Source organism: Moschus berezovskii, chromosome 2 (assembly GCF_049115385.1).
Source record: "Moschus berezovskii isolate FMDL1 chromosome 2, NW_MosBer_1.0, whole genome shotgun sequence".
Classification (NCBI taxonomy): domain Eukaryota; kingdom Metazoa; phylum Chordata; class Mammalia; order Artiodactyla; family Moschidae; genus Moschus; species Moschus berezovskii.
In genome coordinates, this window is record NC_142461.1 from 9,088,528 (window position 1) to 9,116,527 (window position 28,000).

At 47.7% G+C, this 28,000-nt stretch overlaps 1 protein-coding gene across 1 annotated transcript; it reads right to left on the reverse strand.

Annotated features, from left to right (window-relative positions):
* Positions 1-17,433: 17,433 nt before the first annotated feature.
* STMN1 (stathmin 1) lies at positions 17,434-23,118 on the reverse strand. Its single transcript, XM_088843658.1, has 5 exons — positions 23,034-23,118; positions 21,148-21,220; positions 20,479-20,651; positions 18,380-18,571; positions 17,434-17,960 (listed from the first exon to the last, which is right to left on the reverse strand). Exons 2-5 carry the CDS (start codon positions 21,158-21,160, stop codon positions 17,889-17,891), a joined length of 450 nt encoding a protein of 149 aa, XP_088699784.1. The 5' UTR covers positions 21,161-21,220; positions 23,034-23,118; the 3' UTR covers positions 17,434-17,888.
* Between the last annotated feature and the right edge of the window lie 4,882 nt (positions 23,119-28,000).

Here is a 28,000-nt window from a genome sequence, read left to right on the forward strand (position 1 = left end):
GAAAAGAGAGGGAAAAAAAAAAGACTTATACATAAATGTTCAAAGACATTTTCCCAAAGTGGAAACAACCCAAACATCTATTGATGATGAGAAGATAAATAAAATGTGGTATATCCATAGAATAGAATATCATTTGGCCATAAAAAAGAATGAAGGACTGATACGCAGGGCAACATGGATGAACTTCAGAAACGCTGTGCTCAGTCAAAGAAGCCAGATGCAAAAAACACACACTGCATGACTCCATTTACGTGAAATGTCCAGATAAGGCAAATCTCTAAGACAGAAAACAGATTAGTGGTTTCCAGGGCTGAGGGTGGGAATTGGCGTGAGCGATCTCTTTAGGATGATTGAATATCCTAAAATTAGATTGTGATGATGGTTGTACAACTCTGTAAATTCGCTAAGCCATTGAATTATATGCTTAAAAGAGGTACATTTTATGGGACATAAATTATGTCTCAATAAAACTGTTAAAAATAATGTGACTATTAGCCTCTAAACAACAAATTAATTTTTTCTTTAATTTTCTCAGTATGAGAGATCATTTTTCAGCCTGCTACCTGACTTCCTGAGGTTGTTTCAGACTTTGTGCTCAGGACATATTTAATTTTCCTGCTTGGAAATAAGACAACTCAGGTCTTTTATACAAACTGGCAAAGTCTTGCAGGGCCCTTTAAAATCAGGGGCTTTTCACAGCTAGAGAAACTGAAGGTTCAGAGAAATAAAGGCTCTTCCCACGATGACATAGAAACTTGACAACAGCTCCATCAATGACCAGCAGAAGACTGATTTCATAATACAAATGCCAGTCACTGAACAACCGATCTGGCTTCAGCCTGGCACAGGCAGTCCCATCGTGTGTTCTTGCCAGTGCCCCTTTAATCTTTCTGAAGATCTTGCCCCAGCCTGAGATGCTTCTCTAGCCTTTCCCTCCCGGGTGTACAAGAACAGTCTCAACTTCTGGGTCCCCAAAAGTCCAGTCCTGTTGTCCATTAACATTATCATGTTCTTTTGGGTCTAAAGCTTCCCCTCTCTGGTAAGTCAGAGGAGGTGAGAGGAGTAGAAGAGGTTTTCTTTGTCTAGTGTGGTTGTGATTGGGGTTTAGTGCTTCCGGGCAGCTGGTACCCAAATGCAGATTCTGTCCTTATGGGGTGCTTTTATGGGTTCCCAAGAGAAAGCCCTACCAAAGCTTCATGCTGCATCCCAGGCAGGGTAGTGGCCCTGTCCAGCTGATCCCTTCGAACCCCCACCCTTCTGTTTCTGCACCTCCCCCACACCTCTCCACTGTGGGAAAGCGCCCCTGGGCAGGGTCACAGTCACCTTCCTTTCCACTTTCCACCCACAGAAACCATTATGCTTCCCTACCACCTGGGAAAGAGCAGCCTAGCCCCAGAGGAACTGGGATGAGGAGCTGCTGGGCCCTCTACATTTATCAGGCAGGATCTTTGAGCTTTACGGAAACTTCATGATAGGCACTTCACCCTCCCACTCAACATCCCTTCATAGCTAAGTAAACCAAGACTGAGAAAGAGCAAACAGATCCAGAATCAGAACCCAAGTCTGCCTGACACCAAAATCATTTTCCTTCTTCCACACCAAAGTTCCTATTGGCCAGACTGACATCATTGCCATCATTGACAGTAAATATTTAATGAGTACTTGGTGGTGAGACAAGTCAAACCACATGGTTTAGTCAGACTGGAAGCCCAGAGTAGGGCAAAGAACAGAAGCAGGAGGGGGAGAGGTTTGCTCAGCTTAAATCTGGCCTGAGGCCCAGGTCCATGCACCCAGAGTAAATCTGGATCAAAAATAAATAAATATCACCACGTAATCTGCAACCTAGGGACCCAGGAACAGGAGGGGGAGGTGATATTAATCAAGGCCAAAACAGTGGTTTCCAAACTTTGCTGCAATGGAATCACTGAGGGATTTTAAAAAAAAAATTCTGATGACTGGACCGCATCCCTAGACATTCTAGTTGAATTGATATGAGAAGCAATTAGGGCATCAGGATTTTCAAATGGGTTGCAAAGTTGGTGACAGGGACAGGATGTGTGGGGTGGAGGGGCAGGGGCAACTGGAGGTCTCTTCAGAGAAAGTGGCAATATGTTGGCCTCAAAGCCTGGGGTAATTCTAGGACAGGGAGTTCAGGGTCCAGGGCACTGGGCTGGCCCAAAGTGGCCCTTGGGAAAGATTAGCTGGAGGACTCTGGGAGGGAGGGAAGGAACAGAAGAGAAAAGAAAAGAAGAAAACTGCAGTCAGAGAACTGAGTTTGAGTCCATTAACTTTCTGTGTGACCTGAGACAAATTGCTTCCCCTCTCTGGGCCTCAGTGTCTCTGTCTTGAAAATGTGGGGATTGAACTTGATGATGGCTAAGGGTCCCTCTTGCTCCAAGGTTGGAGGACGCTCCAGAACCCGGCAGACTGGAGCTAGTGTGAGATAAGCCCGGATAGAGTCCCAATCTGCAGATCTGTAGAGGATGCTGCTGCATACTAGGTTGGGCCTGGGCAAGTACGAGGTGCATGAGAGAGGTCCTCCACAGCCCCTCCCTGGACTCCCTGACCACTCCGTCAGGCTGCTAGAGGTGGTTCATGGAAATTTCCTCTCAGCCCTTCCAGCTCAGGGAACGTGGCTATTGTTCCGGTGTCAAATGGAAATTTCCACTCTCCCTCTGACAGCTGGTGGGAGACATGAGCTGGAGACACAGAGAGGTCACGGCAATGATGGTGTGGGAAGGGACACACCCGGTTATAGGCCACGCGGGCTTCGTCAGTGGCCCAGGCGTCTTCCGTCAACAAGTGTTTATGGAGTAGCTCACCTACAGCATTCACCATACTGCCAAAGAATGTTCAAACTCCCACACAACCACACTCATCTCACATGCTAGCAAAGTAATGCTCAAAATCCTCCAAACTAGTCTTCAACAGTACGTGAACCAAGAATTTCCAGATGTTCGACCTGGATTTAGAAAAGGCAGAGGAGACAGAGATCAAATCGCCAACATCCGTTGGATCATAGAAAAAGCTAGAGAATTCCAGAAAGACATCTACTTCTGCTTCATTGACTAGGCTAAAGCCTTTGACTGTGTGAATCACAAAAAACTGTGGAAAATTCTTAAAAAGATGGGAATACCAGACCACCTTACCTGCCTCCTGAGAAACCTGTATGCAGGTCAAGAAGCAACAGTTAGAACTGGACACGGAACAATGGACTGGTTCCAGATTGGGAAAGGAGTACGTCAAGGCTGTATATTGTCACTCGCTTCAGTTCATCAGTTCAGTCACTCAGTCGTGTCTGACTCTTTGCGACCCCATGGACTGCAGCATGCCAGGCTTCCCTATCTATCACCAACTCCCGGAGCTTGCTCAAACTCATGTCCGTTGAGTCGCCAATGCCATCCAACTATATCATCCTCTGTTGTCCCCTTTTCCTCCTGCCTTCAATCACCCTACTTATTTAACTTATATGCAGAGTACATCATGCGAAATGCTGGGCTGGATGTAGCACAAGCTGGAATCAAGATTTCTAGGAGAAATATCAATAACCTTATATATGCAGATGACACCACCGTGGCAGAAAGCGAAGACGAACCAAAGAGCCTCTTGATGAAGGTGAAAGAGGAGAGTAAAAAAGCTGGCTTAAAACTCAACATTAAAAAAATGAAGATCGTGGCATCCGGTCCCATCACTCCATGGCAAATAGATGGGGAAACAGTGGAAACAGTGACAGACTTTATTTCCTTGGGCTCCAAAATCACTGCAGATGGCGACTGCAGCCATGAAATTAAAAGATGCTTGCTCCTTAGAGGAAAAGCTATGACAAACCTAGACAGCATATTAAAAAGCAGAAACATCACTTTGCCAACAAAGGTCCATATAATCAAGCTATGGTTTTCCCAGTAGTCATGTATGGATGTGAGAGCTGGACTATAACGAAGGCTGATCGCCAAAGAATTGATGCTTTTGAACTGTGGTGTTGGAGAAAACTCTTGAGAGTCCCTTGGACAGCAAGGAGATCAAACCAATCAATCCTAAAGGAAATCAGTGCTGAATATTCATTGAAAGGACTGATGCTGAAGCTGAAACTCCAATACTTTGGCCACCTGACATGAAGACTGACTCACTGGAAAAGACCCTGATGCTGGGAAAGATTGAAGGCAGGAAAAGAGGATGACAGAAGACAAGGTGGTTGGATGGCATCATTGACTCAACGGACATGAGTTTGAACAAGCTCCAGGAGATAGTGAAGGCAGGGAAGCCTGGTGTGCTGTAGTCCACGGGGTCGCAGAAAGTCGTACATGACTGAGCGACTGAACAGCAAAACCTACTGTGTTCTGGGCCCTATTCCAGGAGCCAAGGACTTAGGACAGACTCAGAATAGGACAGACACCTGTCTCCTAACAGGGGGACGATAATAAGCATGAGTGCTGTGAATACAATGAGAGAAGGTAAAGAAAAGACTGGTGCTGGGGGCAGGGAGGTGGCTGTTTTAGGGAGGGTGGCCGGAGAAGGCCTTGCTGTGGATAAAGCAACATTTGTGTGATCAGCAAGGGAACAGCAAGTACGATAGCTGCCGATTAGCCATGCTTTCCCTTTCCTGTTTCAGTTACCCGTCACAACCACGACCAACCAGATAAATTTGTAAATAAATTATTTAAAAATAAAAATTTACAAAAATAAACAACTCATAAGTTTTAAATCATGTGAGGTTCTGGGTCACATGATGAAATCCTTGTGCGGTCCAGTTAGGTCCTGGCCAGGCCTAGAATCATCCCTTTATCCAGCACATCCCGCCAGTCACTCACTGAGTAGCCGTTTGGGTTATAGAAAGATTGTTGGGTGATGCAGTGTCTGTGTTCAAGTCACCATTATTTTATGTAGTAATGGCCCCAAAGCGCAAGAGTAGTGATGCTGACAATTCAGATATGCCAAAGAGACAAGTGCTTCCTTTAACTGAAAGGGTGAAAGTTGTGGGCTTAAGGAAAGAACAAAAAAATTCTCTGCTGAGGTTGACTGGATCTTCTCTCCATGGAATTGTGAAGAAGGTAAAGAAATCTGCTCTAGTTTTGCCATCGTGCCTCAACTTGCAAAAGTTATGGGCGCTGTACATGATAAATGCTTAATTAATAAGAAAAAGGCATGGGACTTGCCTGGCAGCCCAGTGGTTGAGTTCTGCACTTCCAACGCAAGGGGCACAGGTTTGATCCCTTGTTGGGGAAGTAAGATCCTACATACCCCGTGGCACAGCCACAAAACATGGCAAAGGCATTAAATGTGTACAAAAGGCACTTCTGAGAGACATTCACTTAACTTATTATAGTATATTGCTGCAATTGTTGTTGTTATTCTTGTTATTGTTTAGTAGCTAAGTCGTGTCCGACTCTTTGGGACCCCATGGACTGTAGCCTGCCAAGCTCCCTTGTCCATGGGATTTCCCAGGCCAGAATATTAGAATAGGTTGCCATTTCTTCCTCCAATGGATCTTCCTCACCCAGGGATCAAACTGGTGTCTCTTACTTTGGCACCTGGATTCTTCATCACTAAGCCACTCAGGAAGCCCATAATTGTTCTACTTTATTTGTCTTGTTGTTAATCTCTTACGATGCCTAACTGCTAAGTTATACTTTATCATAAGTTTGTATGTATATGCAGGATAAAAGATAAAGCATCAGCTGTGTAGACAGGGTTCCATACTGAGGTTTCAAGCATTCACCGGGGGTCTTGGAACATATCCCCCTCAGATAAGAGGGGACTTCAGTAGAAAAGCCCTGAAGCAGGGCCTTGGCTGGCATGTTGAGGACAGCAAGGGAAGAGCAGAAGGTGACAGGATCAGAGGGTTTCCTGCCAATCAGCTGGACCTCGCGTTACCAAGGGCGACCTCCTTTCCATCAGAAGCTCAGCCCTTCTCCAGGAAGGAGGTCGAGGACACACAGGCCTGTCTCCTGACCCAAGTCCAACTCAGTGCCCCCACCCCCTGCTCCCCCCACATCAAGCACCAGTTTCCTGCCAGGAGTGAAGTCATAGCCTCTTCTTGTCAGAACCTCTATGAGGGTGCCTCTCAAGTCACTGTCAATCAAGCCCAGACACTGGTGGGGGCAGGACTAGCTCTCACTCCGGGCACCATGTGGTTGACACTGCTCCGGAGCCCACGGCCACCCTGGTGGCCTGAACAGAAGCTCCCAGGAGGGTACCACCTGGGCAGTAGCACCTGCGAGGGGATATTGGACATCTCATGCCTGCCCTGGGTCATTTTCTCTCCTCGTCTCAGGGTTTGAGAGCAATGTGAAGCCATAGGACAGGGGATGATGCTGGATCTTCCTCCTTGTCAGATCAGGTCGAGGGAGCCCTTCAGGGTCAGGACAGTTCTCTTGCTCTGAGTTCTTCGCTCTTATATCTGTCCTGGCCCACATTTTCATCGCAACGCTCTGTTAAAGCCAGCTTTGACGTGAGGGTGAAGGCTTCTTCCATGTGGATGCAGCTGCGGTGGCAAAGGCATCGGGCAGAGCACCAGGATGAAGAATCGGACTCCAGGGGTCATGGGGCTGCCTTGGAGAATGCACGGTAGAGGGACCAGGCAGCTGTTGGGGCCGGTGTGGAGGCTCCCTGAAGGATCCTGGAGAGTGATGGTGCTGGTCCAGCGGGGGGGCTGTGGAAGAGGAGGTGAGAAAAGTGGTGGTCTGGCATCCAGGCATCTGCCTGGCTTGTCCTTCCGCTGTCAGGTCATTCGACTGCCCCCTCCCTGCATGGAAGCCCTCAGTTATCATTCCTTCTTCCACTGGTTCATTCCATCAACAAGTGTTTATGGGGTGCCCAGGCAAATCTAACCTGGACCCACCCTGCTTGCCATCCATTGGTGGCTTCCCAGCCAAGCCCAAACTCCTTGTCCCGACTGACAACACCTTGCATGGCCTCCCAGACTCCTGCCTCCCTAGTGCCCTTCCATCTACGGTCCAAACACCCTCCTGTTGCCACCTCGCCTCTCTCAGTTCTCCATGTGCCGCTCCTTTGTCTGAAACGCTCATTGCTGCTTTTTTTTTTTTAAACCTGCCCAACTCCTACTTCTGCTCTGATCCTCATCTCAGATGTGAACTCCTCCAGGAAGCCCTCCCTGACTGATCCCCATTACACCAGTCTGACTTGGCTCCCCTTGTCTGTGCTTCTGTTGACTCCTCTGTAACTAACATCCGTCACACTGTGATGCATATTAATTACCTGTCGGCCTCCTGGGCTGGGTGTGTTCAAACCTAACATGATTCCGTTAGCTCTAGTTGTATTCAGTGACACACAGTGAATAGCCACAAAACAGTGGCTTGAACTAGTAAAAGGATTAACTTGTTTCACAGAACAAGAACTCAGGGGCGGACAGTCCGAGATTGGTATGTCAGCTCGTGAGTATAACCACAGACTGAGACTCCTACCACTTGGCTCCAGCCATCTTATCATATGGCTTTTACCCTCATGGTCACTAGGTGGATATTGTATCTCTAGTGTGATGTTTCCATTCCAGGCAGGAAGGAGGAGGATGGGAAAAGGGCAAAAGATCAGTACTCAAAGAGAAGTTCATCAGGTTTCTGTTACAAAGAAGGAGAGAATGGATACTGAGAGGCAGTCAGCAAGGTCTGCTGCCATGGCTAGACGGAATCATTGCTTCTTCCCAGCCCACAGCCCCCACATATGTTCTGTCTCCAGACTTCTTCACTGGAGTAGATAACGTCTCCACTCAGCTGCCCAAGTGAAAAACTCAGGGTCACCCCTTACTCCACGGCCCACATTCAGCCCATCAGCGTCCTGCTGTCTCCACTGTGACATAGATCCTGAACCCAACTTTGCCTCTCCAGCCTATTGACCTCACCTTAGGCCACACTTCCCTCCTCTCTCCCTCCTGCACTCCTGATCACTTTACATCCATTCTCTTCTTCACAGTGGCTCAAGGCTCCTTTACAGACATAACCCCATCACATCCCTAGAGCCCCTAGAGGCTTCACATCACACAGAATATATATACTGCACCCCTACCCTAGCCCACAGGCTTGCATGGCTGGGCCCTGACCGCCTCCCTGCAGCAGACCCTCTTGCACACCCTATCCAGCTGAGCAGGCCTTTTGTGCGCCCTTTCCTCACACCTGCGGGCTCTTGCCTTTGGACCTTTGCACGAGCTGTTTCGTGTGCCAGGAATGCACTACCCCCTGCCCATCCATGTGAGGAGGCTCCTCACCCTCTGCCACGGGTCACTGCCTATGACATCGCCCCTTTCATTTTCTCTATGCACTCCTCGTAAGTTCTTCTATTGTCTTTCTCCGCCACCAGAATGTAAGCTCGTGAGGGCAGGGACCCCGTCTGCCTTGTGCACAGCCATATCCCCAAGGCCTAAGACTGCCTGGCATGGCAGAGGATTCAGTATTTGTTCAGTGAATAAATGAATGAATAGGTTTGTTTGGGTGTTCCCGTAGAGGACCTTTCAGCTCTTAGACATCTAAAGAGTAAGGAGAGGAAGGAGATTGAGGGTTCAGTTCAGTTCAGTCGCTCAGTCGTGTCTGACTCTTTGCGACCCCATGAATCACAGCACGCCAGGCCTCCCTGTCCATCACCAACTCCCGCAGTTCACTCAAACTCATGTCCATAGAGTCGGTAATGCCATCCAGCCATCTCATTCTCTGTCGTCCCCGTCTCCTCCCACCCCCAATTCTTCCTAGCATCAGACTCTTTTTCAGTGAGTCAACTTGACGAATGAGGTGGCCAAAGTACTGGAGTTTCAGCGTTAGCATCAGTCCTTCCAATGAACACCCAGGACTGATCTCCTTTAGAATAACTTGAGATTCAAGTTAGAAATAGGAACCAATGCGTGACCATCTTTCCACCAACATCCAAACCCTTCCTGCTGACTTCCAACCCAGACAGCATATTAAAAAGCAGAGACATTACTTTGTCAACAAAGGTCCGTCTAGTCAAGGCTATGGTTTTCCAGTAGTCATGGATAGACATGAGAGTTGGACTATAAAGAAAGCTGAGCTCCAAAGAATTGATGCTTTTGAACTGTGGTGTTGGAGAAAACTCTTGAGAGTCCCTTGGACTACAAGGAGATCCAACCAGCCCATCCTAAAGGAAATCAGTCCTGAATATTCATTGGAAGGATTGATGTTGAAGCTGAAACTCCAATACTTTGGCCACCTGATGTGAAGAACTGACTCACTGGAAAAGACCTGATGCTGGGAAATATTGAAGGCAAAGGGGATATTGAGGAGAAGGGGATGACAGAGGATGAGATGGCTGGATGGCATCATCGACTCAATGGACGTGAATTTGAGTAAACTCTAGGAGTTGGCGATGGACAGGGAAGCCTGGCGTGCTACAGTCCTTGGGGTTGCAAAGAGTTGGACACGCCTGAGCGACTGAACTGAACTGACTGCCCAAGTGATCCTGCCAGGCAGAGTGTCTCTGGGTGGGAGTGAGAGCCTGTTTGGGGAAAACGGGAGGGAGGAGAGGAGCACAGGCAGACACCATATGGAGCCTGCTCTATTCAGGCCAGAAGATGACCTCACCATCTGCGGAATAATGTTGAGAGCGCCCCCTGCTGGCTCAGCCACTAACCAGCTCTGGGGTCGGTGACTGGAAGCCCCCGAACCTGTTTCCTCCCATGGAAATGGAATAATAATAATTATTATTAAGGATTCAGTAAGATGGACTATGCAAAACGCTTATACAGTGTGGAGCAAACAGTACGTGCTCAAAACTCCTTTACCACAAAAGGAGGAAAGAGAGATAGGAAAGAGTCAGAAAGTATCAGAAAATCCAAAGAGAAAGAGATGACAATCAAAAGAGGCTGGTGGCTGTAAACCAGGGGCAGCCCAGTCTGGCCCGCTGGGAGTTTGACTCTCCCACAAAAGATACAGAAATATAAAGCACCCGAAACGGTAATACCCACTCTGCGAAACTGACTTGAGTTCTTCTGGTTCAACACTCTCCTTCTACAAATGTTCTGAGCCCCAGAAGGAACAAAAATGTCTCAAAGATGCCCAGAGAGTCAGCAGAAGCGCCATGCACAGAGGGATGGCAAGTTGGGAAGGAGTCGCGCAGGTGGGCTGGTGCAGTGGTTTATGTTTCCTGTTCTCCACCATCCAGAGAGAGAGGGCCTGCCTTCCTCTGTCCCCTGGGCCACAGCGAGGGAAAATGGCAGACTGAGAAGAGGGTCACTGGGCAAGAAGGGAAAGGGGCAGGGGACTGACTCGCCCTGCGCTAGGCGCTTCATTTAACCCAGCACAGACTCAATACTCATCCGTCCTGCGAGGGATTATCCTCATTTCACAGGTGAGGGCACAGAAGCCCCCGGCCCCTGAAGAGCTAACAGGGCTCCATTCTGTGTGATTCCAAAAAGCTCCACCGAGCTGCTGCCTGGGAATTGAAAGGCCTGGATTTGGGACCAAAACTAAGTGGCTGTAACCTTGGGCAATCCTTTCTCTCCAGCCTTAAGCTCTTCCTCTAAACAAGGAGGGTAGGCACTGGTCACTGAGGGCTCTTCCAGCTGGAGTTGACATTCTTAGAATTCTGAACAACAGCCTCCCCCGGCTGAGTCAGGAGGAAGGCCTGCCAGACACCCGGCAAAGGCCTGCCAGACACCCGGCAACTCTCATCTGGCCTTCCTGCCCCCGGAGCACTGGGCAGCCCTGCCTGGGAGAACCCCTGGTCCTGCCCTGGCCCAGGCAGCACAATTCCTCCTCCTCCCCCTTTCAGGGTGGTGCCCATCCCCCCACACCTCTAGCCCAGGGAGCCTGGGCCTCAGCCCCCATCACTCTCTGGGGCAAATCTCAACAGTCTGGGGAAATGAAACTAAACAATGAATTAAGCCCTTCAATTTCCCCCAAATCTTCAAGGCTTTGGGGAGCCCACAGGTCAAGATTTAGATCAGGGCTTCTCCAACTAAAAAAAAAAAGGTTTTTAATCTAAGAACTTAGATTTTTTATAAAATTAAATATACTCGATAGTGGTAATGGTTACAGAACATTGTGAATGTTCTTAATGCCACTGCAATGTACACTTAAAATGATTAGTATGGTACATTTTATGTTATGTATATTTTACAATAAAAAATTTTTGATGAAATAAAAAGAAAAATGCTAGCCTCAACTTGGATAGCCTTCAACAGACCTTGTAAGGCTGTTATAAAAGTTCCTAAATGCTTACTTTCAATTTCTGTTCTTATCTCATTGCAGACCAGTAACGTTTTATGGACTGGCAGCAATCCCAGGGCTGCTCTTTGACAGAACTGATTCAGGCTGCTCAGAGGTGGACTCTGGTGTTGCAGTCTCTCAGGAGAACTTCCAGAAGGAACATTTCCGTACCCACTGCTTCTCAAGCAGAAACTTCTGGATACCAAGCCAGTCAACCCCAAGCAGCCCCAGGCCAGACACACTGATCTGATTTATGCCTGGACCCTTCCTTCCACCCTAGTCTGTCTCACAGGGTCTTCTTGATGTGCATTACGAATAAAAGTGTCCCTGTTGGGGCCCCTGATAAGCATAGAGAATTGTGAGGTAGGGGAAGGAGTGGGGTGAGCTGCATGAGAAGGAAAGTTGTGCCCTCTTTGCTTCTAACCCCTAGAGCAAACGTGGCCCAAGCATCACCTGCTACAGGAAGTCATCCTGGGCTCACAGCACAACTGAGAAGCCCCCATGTGTCCCTGCATCATAGTACAGTTTCCCTGCACGTACTCTCATTGAATGGTTGACGTGGAAAATCTGAAAGCGGTGCCTGCTCCTCTGGGTGGGGTGGGCCTTGGTTTGAGGGCCTGGCTAGATTTCAGGTCTTAGCTAGGTGCTCCTGTGCACAGGGTATAGTCTGCACAGCTCTGAGCAGCTGCCTTGATGGTTGGGACTCCGGGTGCATTTCCACCAGGCTGTGGGGACTGCAGAGTGGGACCTGTGTTTGGAGTGTTGTGTCAGAGTACAGTGGTCTCTGCTTGGCTGAGCAACAGAAAACACTGGGTTTTTGAAACATCTAGACACCTGGGCTCCAATTTTAGAAAGTCTACCTGCAAAGGTCTGATGAGGGTCCTGAGTCTCCGTATTCTGAAAAAGTGCCATGTGACTCTGATGCCCAGTTGGTGTCTGGCCCATGAGAGGTACCAGCCAGTGGTTTGGTGGCCGTAATCACAGTGATGCAGCATGTCTGAAGAAGGGAACACAGGGATCTCCGGCCTGGAGGACATTAGAAGGGAGTGTCACTTGTCTATCCTTTTGTACCAATTGGACTTTTGACCTAAAAAAAAACAATTGTCTGATGGATAAAGTGGCTATCATTTATGTCAAGAACTGCAGGGACTTTCCTGGCTGTCCAGTGGTTAAGATTCTGTGCTTCCAATGCATGGGGCACAGGTTCAATCCCTGTTTGGGCAACTAAGCTCCCACATGCCACGGTGGCCAAAAAAAGAAGAAAACCCTGCAAACTCTCGCCTGTGTTTCTATCTGGGGCCTGCCATCAGTAAGGACAGAAGTGGGTGGGCCAGAGGCACAGAAGCACTGTAGTGTGCAAGTGCCACCCCAAGGGGGCAGCAGCTGCTCAGAGCCTGCTGATTACCTCTGGGTAGGACTGCGAGCACAGGGTTGCAGGATTTTCTGGCTTTTCAAGATAAGCCTGAAATCACATTTTCAACCGTAATTAATTGTCAATTAATTTAAAAAATTTTAAAGCATGGCACAGGGTGAAGACAAGCCTGTGGACTGACTCTGGGTGCAGGCCAGCAGTTGGTGTGTTTGAATCTTGAACTGAGAAGGATGTTAAGGACTGGGCACCTTCAAGGCCCGTCTGCAAAGCCAGGACAGAGCCAGACTTTGCTTCTAGAAAATCAGGTTGACTCCCCACGAGTCCACACAGGACAGGAACAATTCAGATGCCCAGAGGAGTCACCACCCACTCATAGTCATCTAATTCAGCACATATTAACCTCCCACCATGTGCCAGGCTCAGTGCTGGAGATCCAGTGATGTGACAGGCACAGCTCCTGCTCTGGGCGAACACTTCCTTCTAACCGGAGACACATGGTTGAAACAAATAACCACAATAATGAATTCATTGTGAAACATGAGGAGCTGCAGTATAGAATGGCCTTGGGGTTTGATTCCTGATTCCACCCTTGGTCAGCTATGTCACTTCTGGCAAATACCCTAATCCATCTCAGTGGACTCCTTTCCTACCTGTGAAACGGGCATGATAATGTCATAGGGTTATCTTGGAGACCCCCTGAGATCATGCAAATAATTATTAGTCACGGCCACGAAGTACAGAGAGTTGTAAGAGCATGTAAGAGGGTGCCTAGGCTTCTCAGAGAACCCCATCAAGTCCCTCCCCAATCCCAGGAACTTTTCCCCCATAGGTGTGAGGCCACAGATTGGAAGCCTGGGCCCAGGGACCGCTGCACCCCCAGGGCTCAGTCCCCCGGGTGCTCTCCATTCTGCTGTGGCGGCTATGGGCATCTGGGTAATCTCCCACACTTGCCCCTGGTAGGATTTGGTGCCCAAGGAAGGTACTGACCACCCTTGATCTCACTGGGAGAAGGCTAGGCCTTTCCCACCATTGGCCAGAGCCCCTCCCACTGAGACTGCCGCATCTCAGAGCTCATCAAATCCTACAATTAAGTATTACAAATCTGGGTGCCTATATAACGAGTCAGAAAACCTTCCTTGTGCCACCGAAGTGCAGAATGCTAGCTTCCACTGGCAGGGACCTCAGCCACTGGGACACTGTGGACCTTCTACTTGACCTGGGCAAAGAGAGAGGAAGGCAGATGGCAAGAGACTTAAGTGCCAGTAATGCTTCTGGTGCCTTAAAAGTTCAGCTCAGTGGAGGAACATTAAATGGCCAAGATAGGATCCCTTATCTAATCAGGTAGAGAAGACCTGGAACTAGGCTTGAACGTGGAAGGCAATTTCCAGGGTACCTAATCCAACCTCCCATTCAAAGCAGGAAGCTCCTCTCTAAGGAGCCTGGCCTTATCTTCTTATTCGTAAGCAAATCATTTTCAACAGTGATTCAGAAACCCAACTAACAGTAAGGTAGCCAAGCAGTTATCTAGGAGGACAAAGCGGTGCTAAACGTCACTGGGAATCAAAACTGTCCATGGGGAGGAAAGCACAGAAAAAAGCAACACCTTTATAAAAGGCTGGCGGGTGGGCTGAAATCTCTCCCTCCGAGTAACAGGAGATGGTCACTCATGGCCTTTTTGAGGGTGGCAGCACTGCTGAATCCGGGGCAGAGCGGGGATGGTTCAAGACAAGAGGGGACGCCGAAATGGCAGAGCAGCCCCCTCCCAGGAAGGACCTGGACTCAGTGCCATTAGACCCTGACCAGCTTAGACCTGTGGGCATCCCCTCACCTTTCCAGACCTGTTTACTTCTTTGTCCTGTGGTGGCACCCACCTCACACGTTTGGACCTGAGGAGACATCACAACGCCGACAGGAACTGCTCACCCCGCAGTAGCCTCGGACTGGCAACACCACTCTCCAGCCAGCCCTGGGGTGGTTTATTTCTCCTCCCGATGCCCGCGGTCAGCAGAAAGCCTCCCAGTTCCTTGGTGTGGTGTCTCCAGAGCCCAGTGGCCCCATCCAGCTCAGAGGCTCATCACCTCATCCCTGTGGTGCTTCGACAGCCTCCCGCTGTGGTCTCCGTCACCTTCTCTCTCCAATTCACCCTGCCCCACGCCTCCATTCTCTCCAGTGAATGGCTTTGTTCACTGAACACTCCTGTTCTGTGTTCTGAAGCCCCCACTGCTCAGGATAAAGGGAACGGAGAGGGCATCTCTGTGAGAGCCTGCCATGAGTCAGTAACCATGGCAGGTCCTCATAAAGTACATGTTAACAACATACTCACCAGAGACATATTAATGTCTTTTGTTACCCAAACGTTATTGACCAGTGTTTCAAAATTCACTCATATAACAAATTGCCGATTAGTTTCTGCAAAAACCCCCCAGTCAGTGAAGTGTAATCCAGTCCATATATGAATTCTTGAAGGACTGGCTCAAGTATTCCCTCCTCTATTAAGCTTCCCAGACCACCGAATCCTATGGTCACACCCCCCACCGACACTTGGCCGAGTGCAAGCATGTGGTTGAGGCCATATTCTCACCAAGGCGTTCCACTCCCCCGCCCGCTTCAGGTATAAACACAAGACGTGCGGGGACCCCATTTCATCTTCGCGTCGCTAGCACAGAGCTCACAGTTGGGCATGTTCTAGCTGTTTGTGAAATGTGGATTTAAGGGCTTTCTTCCCATCCCTCAAGCCCCTCCTTTCTGCCTAGGCCAATCACCATATCCAAGTACAAAAGCCTCAAGAGGAAGGGATGCACCTCATTTTCCACTCAAGTCAAAGGAAACAGACTGTGCTCCATGGCGACAGCCCCCAGGCTGCAGTCAAACCGCTCTGACCTCTGACAGAAGAGCTGCCAGGAGAGGCTGGCCTGGCTCACTGTGAAGACAGGCCAGAGTCCTCCGGCCCAGGAGCGCAGATACAGTCCCCAGGAGCTCCTGGACACCCACTCCCCTCCTCCGAGTTGTGCCTGCGTGCGGATGCTCAGTTGCTCAGTCATGCCCAACTCTCTGAGACCCCCAGAGGACAGGCCCCTCTGTCCACGGGATTCTCCAGGTGGGAATACTGGACTGGGTTACCATTTCCTCCTCCAGGGGATTGAACCTGAGTCTCCTGCAGTGGCAGGTGGATCCTTTACCACTAAAGCCATCTGGGAAATCCTCCTTCGAAGTCACAGGCAAACAATTTGAGTGGCAATTACTGAGCCGAATTCAATCTTTTCATGTTTGAGAAAACTGAAGCCCAGGACTAGTACCTCTCTGAAGGTCAGAGGTAAACTAGAAAAGCCAGGGCTTCTGATTCTATGGGTTAGAGGGATCTCCTTCAGTTCCCTGTGACAACTGCTATCACAAGGTGGGAACTTTTGACACTAAGTCAGGGCCACCATGGGATTGGCTGTAACCAACTGGGGGATCCCTCCTCAAGTGCATCTTAGACCCTCTTCTTACTTTTTCCTGATCTCTGTTCCGTTCCCCACATGTCCCACAGGAACAAAAACCTACTGCTCTCTGCAGGACATCTAGTATCATAACTGATGAATTTCTACTTTCAGGCCACCTTTATATCCAAGCTACTCAGAACTGATGCTTTAAAGGTTCCCGTGGGTGCCATCTCACCCACACAAACCTCTAATACCTACTATAGGACAGACCGAAGACGGACAACGGTGTATTTCTGCACACAAGCTTCACCTCGGCCTATGTGTTTAGATATTGCCATTGTTATACTGAACTACACTTGATCTTTTCCTGTTTGCCCTATACAGCCATGACTTTTTACATTCAATCTTCTTTCAGAACCCCTACAATTGATCACCTTATAAAATTTTAAGTTGATTCAAGGCACTTAAAAGCTGCACAGTCATTTCCAACTCCATATAAACTTATTAGCTCTCTCACTAGCCTCTGGTTAAAAATGGTTATCATTATTAGTGCTAAATATATACTAAATACAGTTTTAAGTGTGCTCTACTACACACACGCACACACACACTCCTTTAATCCTAACAACATAGGAAGGTTGATAGGCTATTATTATCCTTATAAGTTTGATAAAACCCCAATCAAGAGCTGCAGAGGCCTAAGTGTGGCAACATGCTGACCCCACTGCAGTATTAGCAGTCATCCTGGAAACTCTTTCACTGGAGGCATGTGGCTTCCAAGAGCTTTTCTGCAGATAGTCTGAGAAGCAAATAATCATATGTAATTAAGGCTATTTCCCAAATAGCCTCGGAAAGCTGCCAAAGGCTTTCCCGGAATTCAGAGGCAAGCCGGTGAAAACTGTAAATACTGTAGCCTCTGGATGCAAGACAAAGCAACCACCAACCTTCACCACCCAAGTCAATGCTGCTCCAGAGAATAAATTTCCCTCTATCAGTACATAGGGGTTGCTAGAGGGGTACAGAAAGTTTTACTAATCTTTTGATTCTTGAGAAATGGTTCCTAAAGCAGGCAAGTGTTAGGATTCACCCCCAACCCCAGCCTGTAACATAAAGCAAATAAAGCATCCAATATCTCTAACTAGGATCTTAAGGTTTCTCTAAACTGTTCTCTAGAAACACCATTTGCACCTTCAGTCTGCCTTTTTAATGGGGACACAGAAAACAGAAAATGCCTGTTTGCAAATAAACATCTGAAAGACTATCATAACAGCTGATCTGGGCTGAGGCATCACAACAAAGTGACGATTGTGGAAGAGGACAATGCAAACAACTCCGGAGCAAGAAACTCCAGGGCAGAGAACTGCAGGGATGTGTGTGCTGGCTGTTTCCACCAGCCTCAGGCCCCATCTGGAACAAACATAAACTAGGAGGGTCTCTATCACTGGACAACTTATTACCTGGACAGAAAGAAGTCATTGCCACCAACAGCACTGTGCAGTTTTATTAACCATTCAAGTACAGTAGCGTCTGTAAGATCGGGACAGAATTGGGATTTAAAAGTGAACAGATATTCAGCATCTAACAATTTGAAAGAAGCCACTACATACTCTTTTCACAGACATGTTTTCACGGAGCCAATACAGTACTAGCCATTAACCCAGCACACCAGGTGTACTGAAGTAGAAAAGATGCAACAAGAAAAATAGCTACATTAGAAAGACTTCAACACTTTAGAAAAAGAGTAAAACACTTTTCGTTTCTCCCCTTTAGCCCCTAAAACAACATCATACCGTCTGGATCTACCTATACAGTCCTACATCAGCTTCTAGAATATTTGTCAGGAGGGCAAAAGTAAAATGACACTGGCCAGTACAGTCTTTGGATATTTAGGAAGGGGAGGGGGAGAAAGTCAGTTCTCAGAACAAATTAGTCGGCTTCAGTCTCATCAGCAGGATCTTTGGATTCTTTGTTCTTCCGCACTTCTTCAATGTGCTTGTCCTGTAAAGAAATAGTATATACCACCAGTCAAATAAAAAAGCCTGCAAGGTCATGCCCCCAAGAGGCCCAAATCAGCATTAGTACATACATTATATGGCATGTATAATAATATACTGTTATTGTATAAATATATACTATGGGAATCACACAGAGTTCTAAGTCATCATCTTCAAACTTCCGAGGTCACTCATTGAACCTACTGATCCAGCCTTCTACTGCGCTTCCTAAGAACATGCAATTGCGCTGCAATTTAGTGAATATTCCTTATTTTAAAATAAGACACCTCTGATTTAACTTGTTAACCGCAAAACTGATGACAAAGACACCAAGGACATGTGATCAAGGCAAAGAGTTCAAGCCATTTCACTGGTGCATCAAACCTCAGGCTCTTAAGCCTCTCAAAGCCAAGAGACACCAACCTTCTCTCGCAAACGCTCCAGCTTGGCAGCCATTTGAGCCTCTCGGTTCTCTTTGTTGGCTTCCATCTTGTGGGTCAGCTTCTCTTCCGCCATTTTACTGAAGTTGTTGTTCTCCTCTATCGCTTTCTGAAGCACTTCTTTCTCATGCTCCCGTTTCTCAGCAAGCTGCTTCAAGACTTCGGCTTCATGGGACTGGAAAAAAGTTTAATAGGCTAGGCTCTCTGAAATGTTATATAGTATTAGGTCAAATCACAGAAGAAATTATCAACTGAGAGGACTGAAGATAGAAAGTTAGATCCCTTTAAATAACACTGAAGCCAGGACCTGAATTACCCGTATCAGAATACTGTAAAAACGATACTTTCCAGTGTTTGTATTTACTTTGGAAAACTGTCCATATTTGCTCAGAGATTATTGCCCAATTATTCCTTAAGGAAATCTTTGTAACATTTACTGCTTAATGGTATCAAGACGATTTGAGTGATATATACTTAGAAATGGCACTTTATTGTAAAGAATTTTGATTTTTTAACTTCAAAGGCTACCTAAAGAAAATGAGTTCATTGTAAAAAATGTAACCATACTGATAAAAGAAAATTCACAGAAATCATAGAAAATTTAAGACTAAGCCTCCAGATTACTATTTAAGCCAAAGGATTTGTTTTAAAAGCTTATTAGCATTTTTCTATGGACACTGCATTAACTTCCAGACCAGTGGAGCTCTGTTACCATGGTATGCCTCCTTCAACAGACTCAGAATAGCTTATTACCAGATTCCGATGTGTTTGGAAGCATCAACTTGCAGGAAAACTTCAGAACATCTGCCATTGGTTCTGTTAATTCTCTTCTTCAAAATCCCAGTCATGATATAAGTTTCACTATATTTAGCCAGTAACTATGTAAAGCTCTGGCTAATGACTACAGGGCCAGCGTTGATTAAAAAAAATTCTCTGTCCTGCCTTCAGCTGCATCTCTTCCGTGAACTCAAACTACATGAAATCCATCAACGTGGACTAAATAGAAGAGCAGGTAAGAGATGAAACACCATTGCAAATACAGCCACTCTTCCTGGGGAGGGAATTCACTGTTGACAGTGGGTCAGCGCACATACAGAACACACATGGCACTGAAACGTGCACAGCCATTCTACAGCAGCTTAAAAGGGGCCCCAAAGTGTATGTACAGGGTTAAAGGCACCAGACTTCAAAGCACCAAACTGTGTTGGTTGCAGGCAGGTTACCACTTCACCTTTTTGTGCCTTCATTTCCCTAATTTTAAAATTAAACCCATGCACCCCAATCAAGAGTTGCTAGAAAGAGGGACTAAATGAGAATTTATGTATAATTCTTAACTAGAAGGACGCTGAAGAAATACATGAAAATGTTACCAATAGTTATTTCTGCAAAGTAGGATATGAATTTTCTAATTTATTTATAAACTTCTGTGGTTCTCAGTTTTTCTATAACAAGCATATTAATATTTGCTGACTTTTCTGATTAGTTCTTTTTAAAGATACCTACTTTAAAACAGAAGTACTAGATAAAAGCTACCGTAATGCCAGTATGACAGAGCAACACAATCATGTCACTAGCAATTTAAAATGTTTTTATTGTACTGCTCTCAAAAAAACAAAACAAAAACTAAAAAACCACAGACTTACACACAAACTTAAAAAACCAAACCCCAAAACCTTAAGAGACAAAAAAATGAATCAACAACAATTTATTTTCCAAAGAGAAACCATGAAAAGTATGAATTTTGGTTTCAGACAGAACTGGGCTTAAACTCCAGCTCCAGTACTCACTAACTGTACGACTCAGGAAAACGATTTAACGTTCCTGAGAACATTTTCTAATCCAGTCTCTCAGACAACACCTACCCTCTAGGGTCAAAGTAGAAAAGGAGAACTGTATAAGTAAAGGAAATGGTACACAATAGGAGCTCAATAAATGATGGCTGGTATTCTCTCCCCGCCACTGCCACTGTAATTTTCATACTTACAGTCACCACCTAGCTACAATTCTGTTTTCCTCCTCTTATAAAACAGATTTGCCACCTTACATTAATAAATATCTGGTTTTCTGTAAATTGGTGTTTACCTTGCGTCTTTCTTCTGCAGCTTCTAATTTCTTCTGAATTTCCTCCAGGGAAAGATCCTTCTTCTTAGGAGGGGAAAGGGGAAATTCTGGGACAGATTCTTTTGATCGAGGGCTGAGAATCAGCTCAAAAGCCTGGCCTGAGGCACGCTTCTCCAGTTCCTTCACCTGGATATCTAGATTTGATCATATTTATAATATATTCAGAAAAATGGAGTTTTTCCTATTAAACTGTTCATCGTTTTCTAAAAACGAATCAATTTAATGAATAGAATTAGGGCTGGTGAAGCAGCTGTGTTTACAGGCAAGAAATTATTATCTAAATACCATGTCCCAGAAAAGCAAAGCTCGACATTTTTGGATTGATAAATACCATTCTGAGACATCAGTATTTGACAATCATTTCCCTGAACAGAACAAAAACATGCAAAACTCCACATTTTCCTTTAGACCAAACCAAATCGTCTAATAATGAAACAATTAACTATGTACTCTCAGTACATTCAAGTGGTAATTCTTCTTCTTTAATTACTCTCCAATTTATAAAATAAGATTTTTTTTGGTAAGACCAAAACACAAGTGCCAAATTAAGATGGCTTAAGACCTGAGCCATCGCCTATTCTAAAATTAGAAGCCCATCACAATTTCAGCTTTCCCAAATAGATCACCTACCAGAAGAAGCCATGGTGAAGAGAAGACAAGAGACTGGCAGTGTACTCTACACGATTCACTGGCAAGGAAAACCCTGAAAACGATTTCCAAAAGCATGCAATCAATTTCTTTGCATTTCCATGTCACTGATTCAAAGGGACCTCAAATCACATCCATATAAATCAATGTCAAAAAAAACACTACTGTGGAATTAAATATGACACCATTAGTTAGAAAATTATTTAAAAATCTATAAAATACTCAAACATTGGGAAATCTGAATTGAATAGAATGTTGGTTGTACAAGATGAGGTTAACTGAGCGTGCCCGTTCAAAGTATATTTAAGATTTTTAAAATTAGACAGGGATTTAAATCACGAGGTCCCCACCCCTCAGTATATTCTCCCCCTGGTGAGAAGATAGTGCAGATTCAACGCCTAGTGAGACCCCGGAGCCATCTTAACACTGCCTACCACTCATTGTGCAAACGAGAAATACCCACCCTTGCTTTGTCTGTGTCTGCCATGTGGAAAACAAAACGCCCAAACTAGTATTAACCAATAATGTCGTACTCCTATTGTTCCTGAGGCTTAAGGTCCTCATTCAACAGGGGGTTAACATGAATTATCAACAATTTTATGAAGCTTTACGTCTTGCTGCTGCTGCTGCTAAGTCGCTTCAGTCGTGTCCGACTCTGTGCGACCCCATAGACGTTAGCCCAACAGGCTCCCCCGTCCCTGGGATTTTCCAGGCAAGAACACAGGGGTGGGTTAGGTTACACCTATTTGCTGCCTTGTGCAGACTTTTTCCACGAAAAAAAAACCCTCTACATCCCTTGATCTTTTCAAAGGTCATGATTCCTGCAGACCCAAGTCTAATGTCAAACACGTAGGAATACAAGTTCTCAACAGCGGGAACTTAAAATCCGAGGCAGGGAAACGGTCTAAGCCCGCCGGACCAGCATGAGACGCCCTACACCAGACCCAGGATGGGCGTGGCCCTGGTCCCGGAGAGGAATAGCGGCAGGCCGCCCCCCGGCCAATCAGAGCCCGCCCTGCACTCCGGCCCCGGGCCCCGCCCCTTCCTCCCCGCGCCTTTTCGAATCTCCCCGAACTCTCAACACCCCGGAGCCCGCGCGCGTGGGAAGGGGAGGGGTGGGCGGGGCTAACGGTCCCATCCGGGTAACTCCGCCCACCCCGGGCTCTCCCCTCGAGGACTAGCCCCCCATCAACTCCCGCCAAAAACACCTTGAGGCGCGCCCCCGCCCCCCCGCGCCCAGCCCCGCCGCAGCTGGCCGGGCGGTGCCAGTACCCGGGAGGAAACCGTGGGGTACCCGCCATCGGCTGGCCACCTCTTTCCTCCGCTCCCAGTCTTCCGCCACCCAAAGCCGTCCGCGCCCCTGGGCCGAGAGGACCGGACAGCTCTCGTGGGGGTGTCAGCCTTCCGCGGGCAGCCTCACGGACACTGGGCGGGGGCGCTGCCCTTTCCGGCCCCGCAGTCTGGCCCTCAGGTCGCTCCCTGGGGGCGCCGCCCCGCCCCTTCAAACAATGGGGACCCCAGCGGGGGCCGCGCCTGCAGGGGGGCGGGGGAGGCTGGGCCTACGCCCCCTATTGTCTCCTCGAAGGCATCTCGGGGCTACCTCGGCGGGCTCGCCCAGCTGGCCGCACCCCCTCCCCACCACAGCCGCGCCCCCAGGGAGCCAGGGACAAAGCCGAGGCTCCGCCCGAGCCACACACAAAGCGGAGCGACCCCCCACCCCGCCCTCCAGCCCCTTCACGGCCCGTGGCCCCGCCCGCCGGCCTCCAGCAGGGGGTCGCTGCCCCAGGGCCGGCCCCTCCCGCTGGCCGCATCCCTCTCGCTGCCCACGGCCGGCCGCCGCCGCCTCCTCCCGAGAGTCCCACACCCACCTGCTCAGTCCGAGCCGCCTGGCCACACTCTGAGCACCAACAGACCCGGGCGCGCACAAAAGCGCCAAACAGCGGCACGTGACCTCCCCGCCGGGCTCCGCATTGGCTGGGAGCGGCGGCACGTGCCGACCCCTCCCCACCCCCCCCACAGCCCAAGTGGACCCCGCCCCTGGGGACCCCGGAGCACCTCGGGAAGTGTAGTTCAGGCTGGTGGGACGGGCGGACAATGCCAGGGGTGAGGGCTGCTTTGGGGCGGGGGTGTCTCCAGGTGTGAGCCCGGGGCGCCGGGACGGTCATCTGGCCGGGAAGGCGGGTGATGCGTTGAGCCCCTGCCTGGGTTTGAACCATTCCTCCCCTTCTTAGGAAAAGGGCGGGGCAAGGTCCCTTTCCACCTCTCAAGACAGTGGCCCCCCTGGACTCCACCTCTGTGGAGCCCCTTGCCCCACATCACACCCCAAGGGCCGCCCTCCCTTGGAACAGCGCATTGCCCTTCCGGGGCCCCCTCGGTGCAGTCACCTAAGACGCCTAAGCCCTTGTGATGGGACAATGCCACTTGACGCCTCCACCTGTCACCTGTATTGTGACATCATCATAATCTAACCCACTCAGCCCCAACAGGGCACGGGCGTGGCCCTTAACTCATTGTGTGCGTTCTCCCTACAGTCTTAGGGTCCCCGAGCTGGTGACCCTCTATAGAGACCTGTGCGGGGGAAAAAGCAAACGGCTCTGGAATTTGATCTCCTCTGGTCTAACAAAGTCACTGGGCTTAAATGCAGACTCCATCTGTTCTGCCAAGCCTTTTACCGGACGATAGGGAAGGAAGCTCAATTGCAGTTCTAGACTACACAGACTGCAGTTAAGTGTTGCTTTTGTTCTTGAAGCACGTGCTCCCACATCAGTGCTGGGTCCTTATAAAGAATCAAAACAAAAGAAGCCACAAGGTCACGGTTCCCCCTGCCCTGGATAGATCAGATGCACAGCAGAAACACAAAGAAAATTGCTCTGACCCTGGCTATCTTAGAACGGCTGGCCTCATTCTTAAACACAGAAAGCCCAGAGGAAAAATAAATAAAATGAACATGGTTCCCAAGCCCCTTCTTCCATTCCCCAACCAAGGCTCTGTCCTTGGTGGTGGTCATTACACCAAAGCACCTGCCTTGAGATCCTGACAAGGCAGAAGGACACCGTCATTTTACTGCTCGATGGGCTCCACCTCCCCCAAACCAAGAAACAAACATGACCTACTTTGATGGAGCAGGAGTCCTCATTTAAAGACTCCCCATATTCAGCTATTTACTATGGATATGCAGGAGTTAAATATAATTCATAGGTGCTTGAGACAAGGAAAACTGGATTATACAGGCAGCAGACATACTACACAAAGCAAACAATTAGCAATGCACTGTTGCCTGAAATATGCTTGTTGCAGCATTTTCTCCAACAATTGCCCTTGTGTGGGGTCGGCCTCTCCCCCGCCCCCAATCTAAGTGGTTTTCCCTTAGCATGTGAGCAGGACCAGCAATAATTCAGATTCTGAGCCCTGAGAACCTTCTCCTTCTCAAACCAAACTTAGCCACCAAACAATCGGGTGTTTCCATCTGTCAGTTTTCTGAGCGAAATCTCAGAAATCCCCAGGAAGACTGGAGGGGAGTTGGGATAAGACCTCACTGAAAAGTGACGATTAACAGGCAACACACACGAGCAAGAAATCCAAGGCTGAGAAGTCTGTTATACCCTGAACCACGCTTTATCTAGAAGTCTTTGTACTTGATCTGGAGGTTTGCAGAGGAAGGTCCCACCCATTTGATGCATTTTTTTTAATACAATAAATTGCTACAAAAACCTCACCTTTCTGACTATTAATGTTGTGACAGAAAAAAAATAAATCTTTCAAAACACTGATTATTTTAAAGCACTTATAACACTTCCCGCACCCCCCCACCCCTTTTCTTTCTCCCTAGAGCAGATGTCTATTTCCATGGAAACCATGGCTAGGAACGAAGATGTTAGAACTCATGTAGATTTTTCATCTTTTTTAACGATGCCACTTGGCTTCTGGGTTGTTGTTAGATGCCTGGTCCTGACAATCTCTGTGACGAGGATTTCCTGAGATTCCCCACTGCTGCTTGAGGACTGAGGAGACTGGAGTGGGGTTTCCCCAAGAATGATTCTATGAATAAAAAAGGGTTTGGTGGGGCTTTAGGGTGGGGCTGCCTTTCTGAGAGCTAGACCACAGCTACGTATTGTCAGTTCTTCTGAGTGTTCATGAATGAGCTTTGGAATCGGGAGGGCTTTCAACTGTGAGAGAGAAAACAGCTTTGCCATCTCTCTTTGGAAAGGGGCAGAAGCTCCCTTCTTGGAAGGTTCCAAGAACTAACTTCAAAACCCACTCCCTCCTGAAGTGGCAGCAAGGAGTTAACATTTGCATTTTGGGATTATCTGTCTTTGCCGATGAGAATTATTTTTGCCTCTGCTCAGATGGTTTGGTTGAATTGCTGGGGAGCTGGCTGTGACTATGGATTAACACAAAGTGAAGTTGAGATATGGCAGCCATCCAGCTTATTTGATCTGTGTAGACAGCTAAAGGAGAGCCCTTCAGGCTTCAAAGTCCAAAAGGATGTCTACACTGATCAAACAAGTCGGGCTGTTGTCAGATCTGCTCTGTTCTTACAGAGCACCAGCTGCCTTTGTTCATTGTTGGTTCGGAGGCTGCAGGGTTGTCTCCCACAGAGGCGCCACTGAGTTCTACTGCTGTTTATAGGGCCTGTCCTTGGCCGAAGGTGTCGTGGGAGAGGTTTTCTGCTTGTCCCCAGTCTCGCTGTTCCCTTTGTCCCCTATTCCTTAGGCATCATGCTCTAGCACTCCCTTCCCTGTTCAAAACCTCTCTGTGAATCTGCTATTTTACTTGCTTGTCTTCCTCACTAGACAACTAAGCCTAAGAAGGCAGGAGTTGTGTCTCTGTCTCTGGTATCCATCGTGCCTGCCCAGAACGGAGCCTGGCCCTGGAGGGTGGGGCCTGGATGGATGCACGTAACTTTAGGCAAGAACCACCTCACTCATCCTCAGCTTCCACTTTTGTGATGCGCGACACCTGCACCAGCAGAGGTGGTGAGGATTAAGTGAGATACTGTATGTGGAAGTGCTTAGCACGATGCCTGGCCCCTCTCAGTGCTAAGACTTGTTAACCATTATTGCTACAGAAGTTTCTTGATTGCTGTAGGTTACTGAATAAAAGAATGAATGATGACTAGTAGACTTTCTCCTTTGGGTGGAAATCATAGTCTCTGGGTTAACTTTTTCTCATGGAGTATTTTAAAAAATTCAATTAATTTAACATTTTGAATAAATACATTCACGCAGTTGAGAAATAAAGTATGAAAATTCCTCCTCCTCCTCTCCCTCCTCTATCCCCATCTGCCAAATCCTCTACTTGCCCTTCCCCGACTTTAACCATTGTTACTAGTTTCTTGTGTGTCCTAGGGCTTTCTTCACGTAAGCAATTTTGCTTACATGCACGTTAGCAAATTTGTAGCCATGTAGTCTTAATCCCCCCTTCATAAGAAAATGGCAGTCTACTGTAACCGTTCTGCACTTAGTGTTTTTTCACTTAAGAACACATGTCAGGGATCTTTTCCATATTCATTTATCAAGCATTTCCTGGATCTGGGATCCAATGTATGAATGCTCCATAATCTAGTTAACCAGTGCCCTGTCCATGGCCCTTAGGTTAATATTTGCTATTTCAAATAATGCTGTAATGAACAAGCTAATATAGATGGTATCTTCCATCTGGGTAAGTATATCCGAGGGGTAAGTATAGCTGAAACTCCAACACTTTGGTCACCTGATGCGAAGAACTGACTCATTGGAAAAGACCCTGATGCTGGGAAAGACTGAAGGCAGGAGGAGAAGGGGACGACAGAGGATGAGGTGGTTGGATGGCATCACCGACTCGGTGGACATGAGTTTGAGTAAACTCTGGGAGCTGTTGATGGAGAGGGAGGCCTGGCATGCCACTGTCCATGGGGTCGCAGAGAGTCAGACACGACTGAGCGACTGAACTGAAGCATATCTGAAAGATGTATTCCTAGAGCAGTATTGCTAGGTCAAAGGACAAACACATTTGTAATCTGGATAGTGCCAAGTTGCCTTTCATGGGATGTATACCAGTCCAACACCCACCATGTGGTATTTTAGGTCATTATCTCAATTCATTCAAAAATGACTTGACAGGTTTTGTCCCCAGAAACTTCAGGCATCAGGGAAAAGGAGGGGGAGAACTCGAAACCCCGAGAAAGACATGCTGTTGGTTTCGTCTGTGTGGATGACGCCTATAAATGCTCGACAAGCAGCAACTGACCTTAGAGCAGCTCTGGCGCCCATGCTGTATCAGTGCCATCTTCTCACTGTGTTCTAACCTTCATCCCTCTTATCTAAGTCCATGCCTTCTTCTAATGATTCCTTTTATGCGGATGCCTTCTTGAGCTGCCATCTCTCCCCTGGACTCTAAAAAAAACATTTCCAGCTGCCTAAAGGACAGCTCCTCATGGATGCTCCATAAAGCCCTCAAATTCGGTATGACCCCCACTCTGAACTAACATCTTCCCACCAACCACATCTCATTTCTCCATTCTTTTAGAGGCTTTGCTAGGCTCGCACCCTTCAGGCCTAAAACTTCAGTCAAATTCAACTCTTCCAGGACTTCCCTGATGGTCCAGTAGCTAAGAATTCGCCTCCCAATGCAGGGGATGGAGGTTTGAACCCTATTTAAGGAATTAAGATCCCACATGCTGCAGAGCAACTAAGCCTGCATGCTGCAACTAGAGAGAAGCTCCCAGATGCCACCATTAGAGAAAACCCATGTACCACAATAAAGACCCAGCACAACCAAAAGTTTTTAAAAACACACACAAATGGACTTCCCTGATGGTCCAGTGGTTGGGAATCCACCTGCCAATGCAAGGGAC

Bases quoted from the DNA above. Each gene is read 5' to 3' on its own strand.
- STMN1 (XM_088843658.1), bottom strand. The intron at 18,572-20,478 runs GTAAACACCAAT...ACTTTTTTCCAG, and splicing joins CTGCAGAAGAAAGACGCAAG to TCCCATGAAGCCGAAGTCTT. The intron at 17,961-18,379 runs GTTGGTGTCTCT...ATTTCTTTACAG, and splicing joins TGGAGCGTTTGCGAGAGAAG to GACAAGCACATTGAAGAAGT.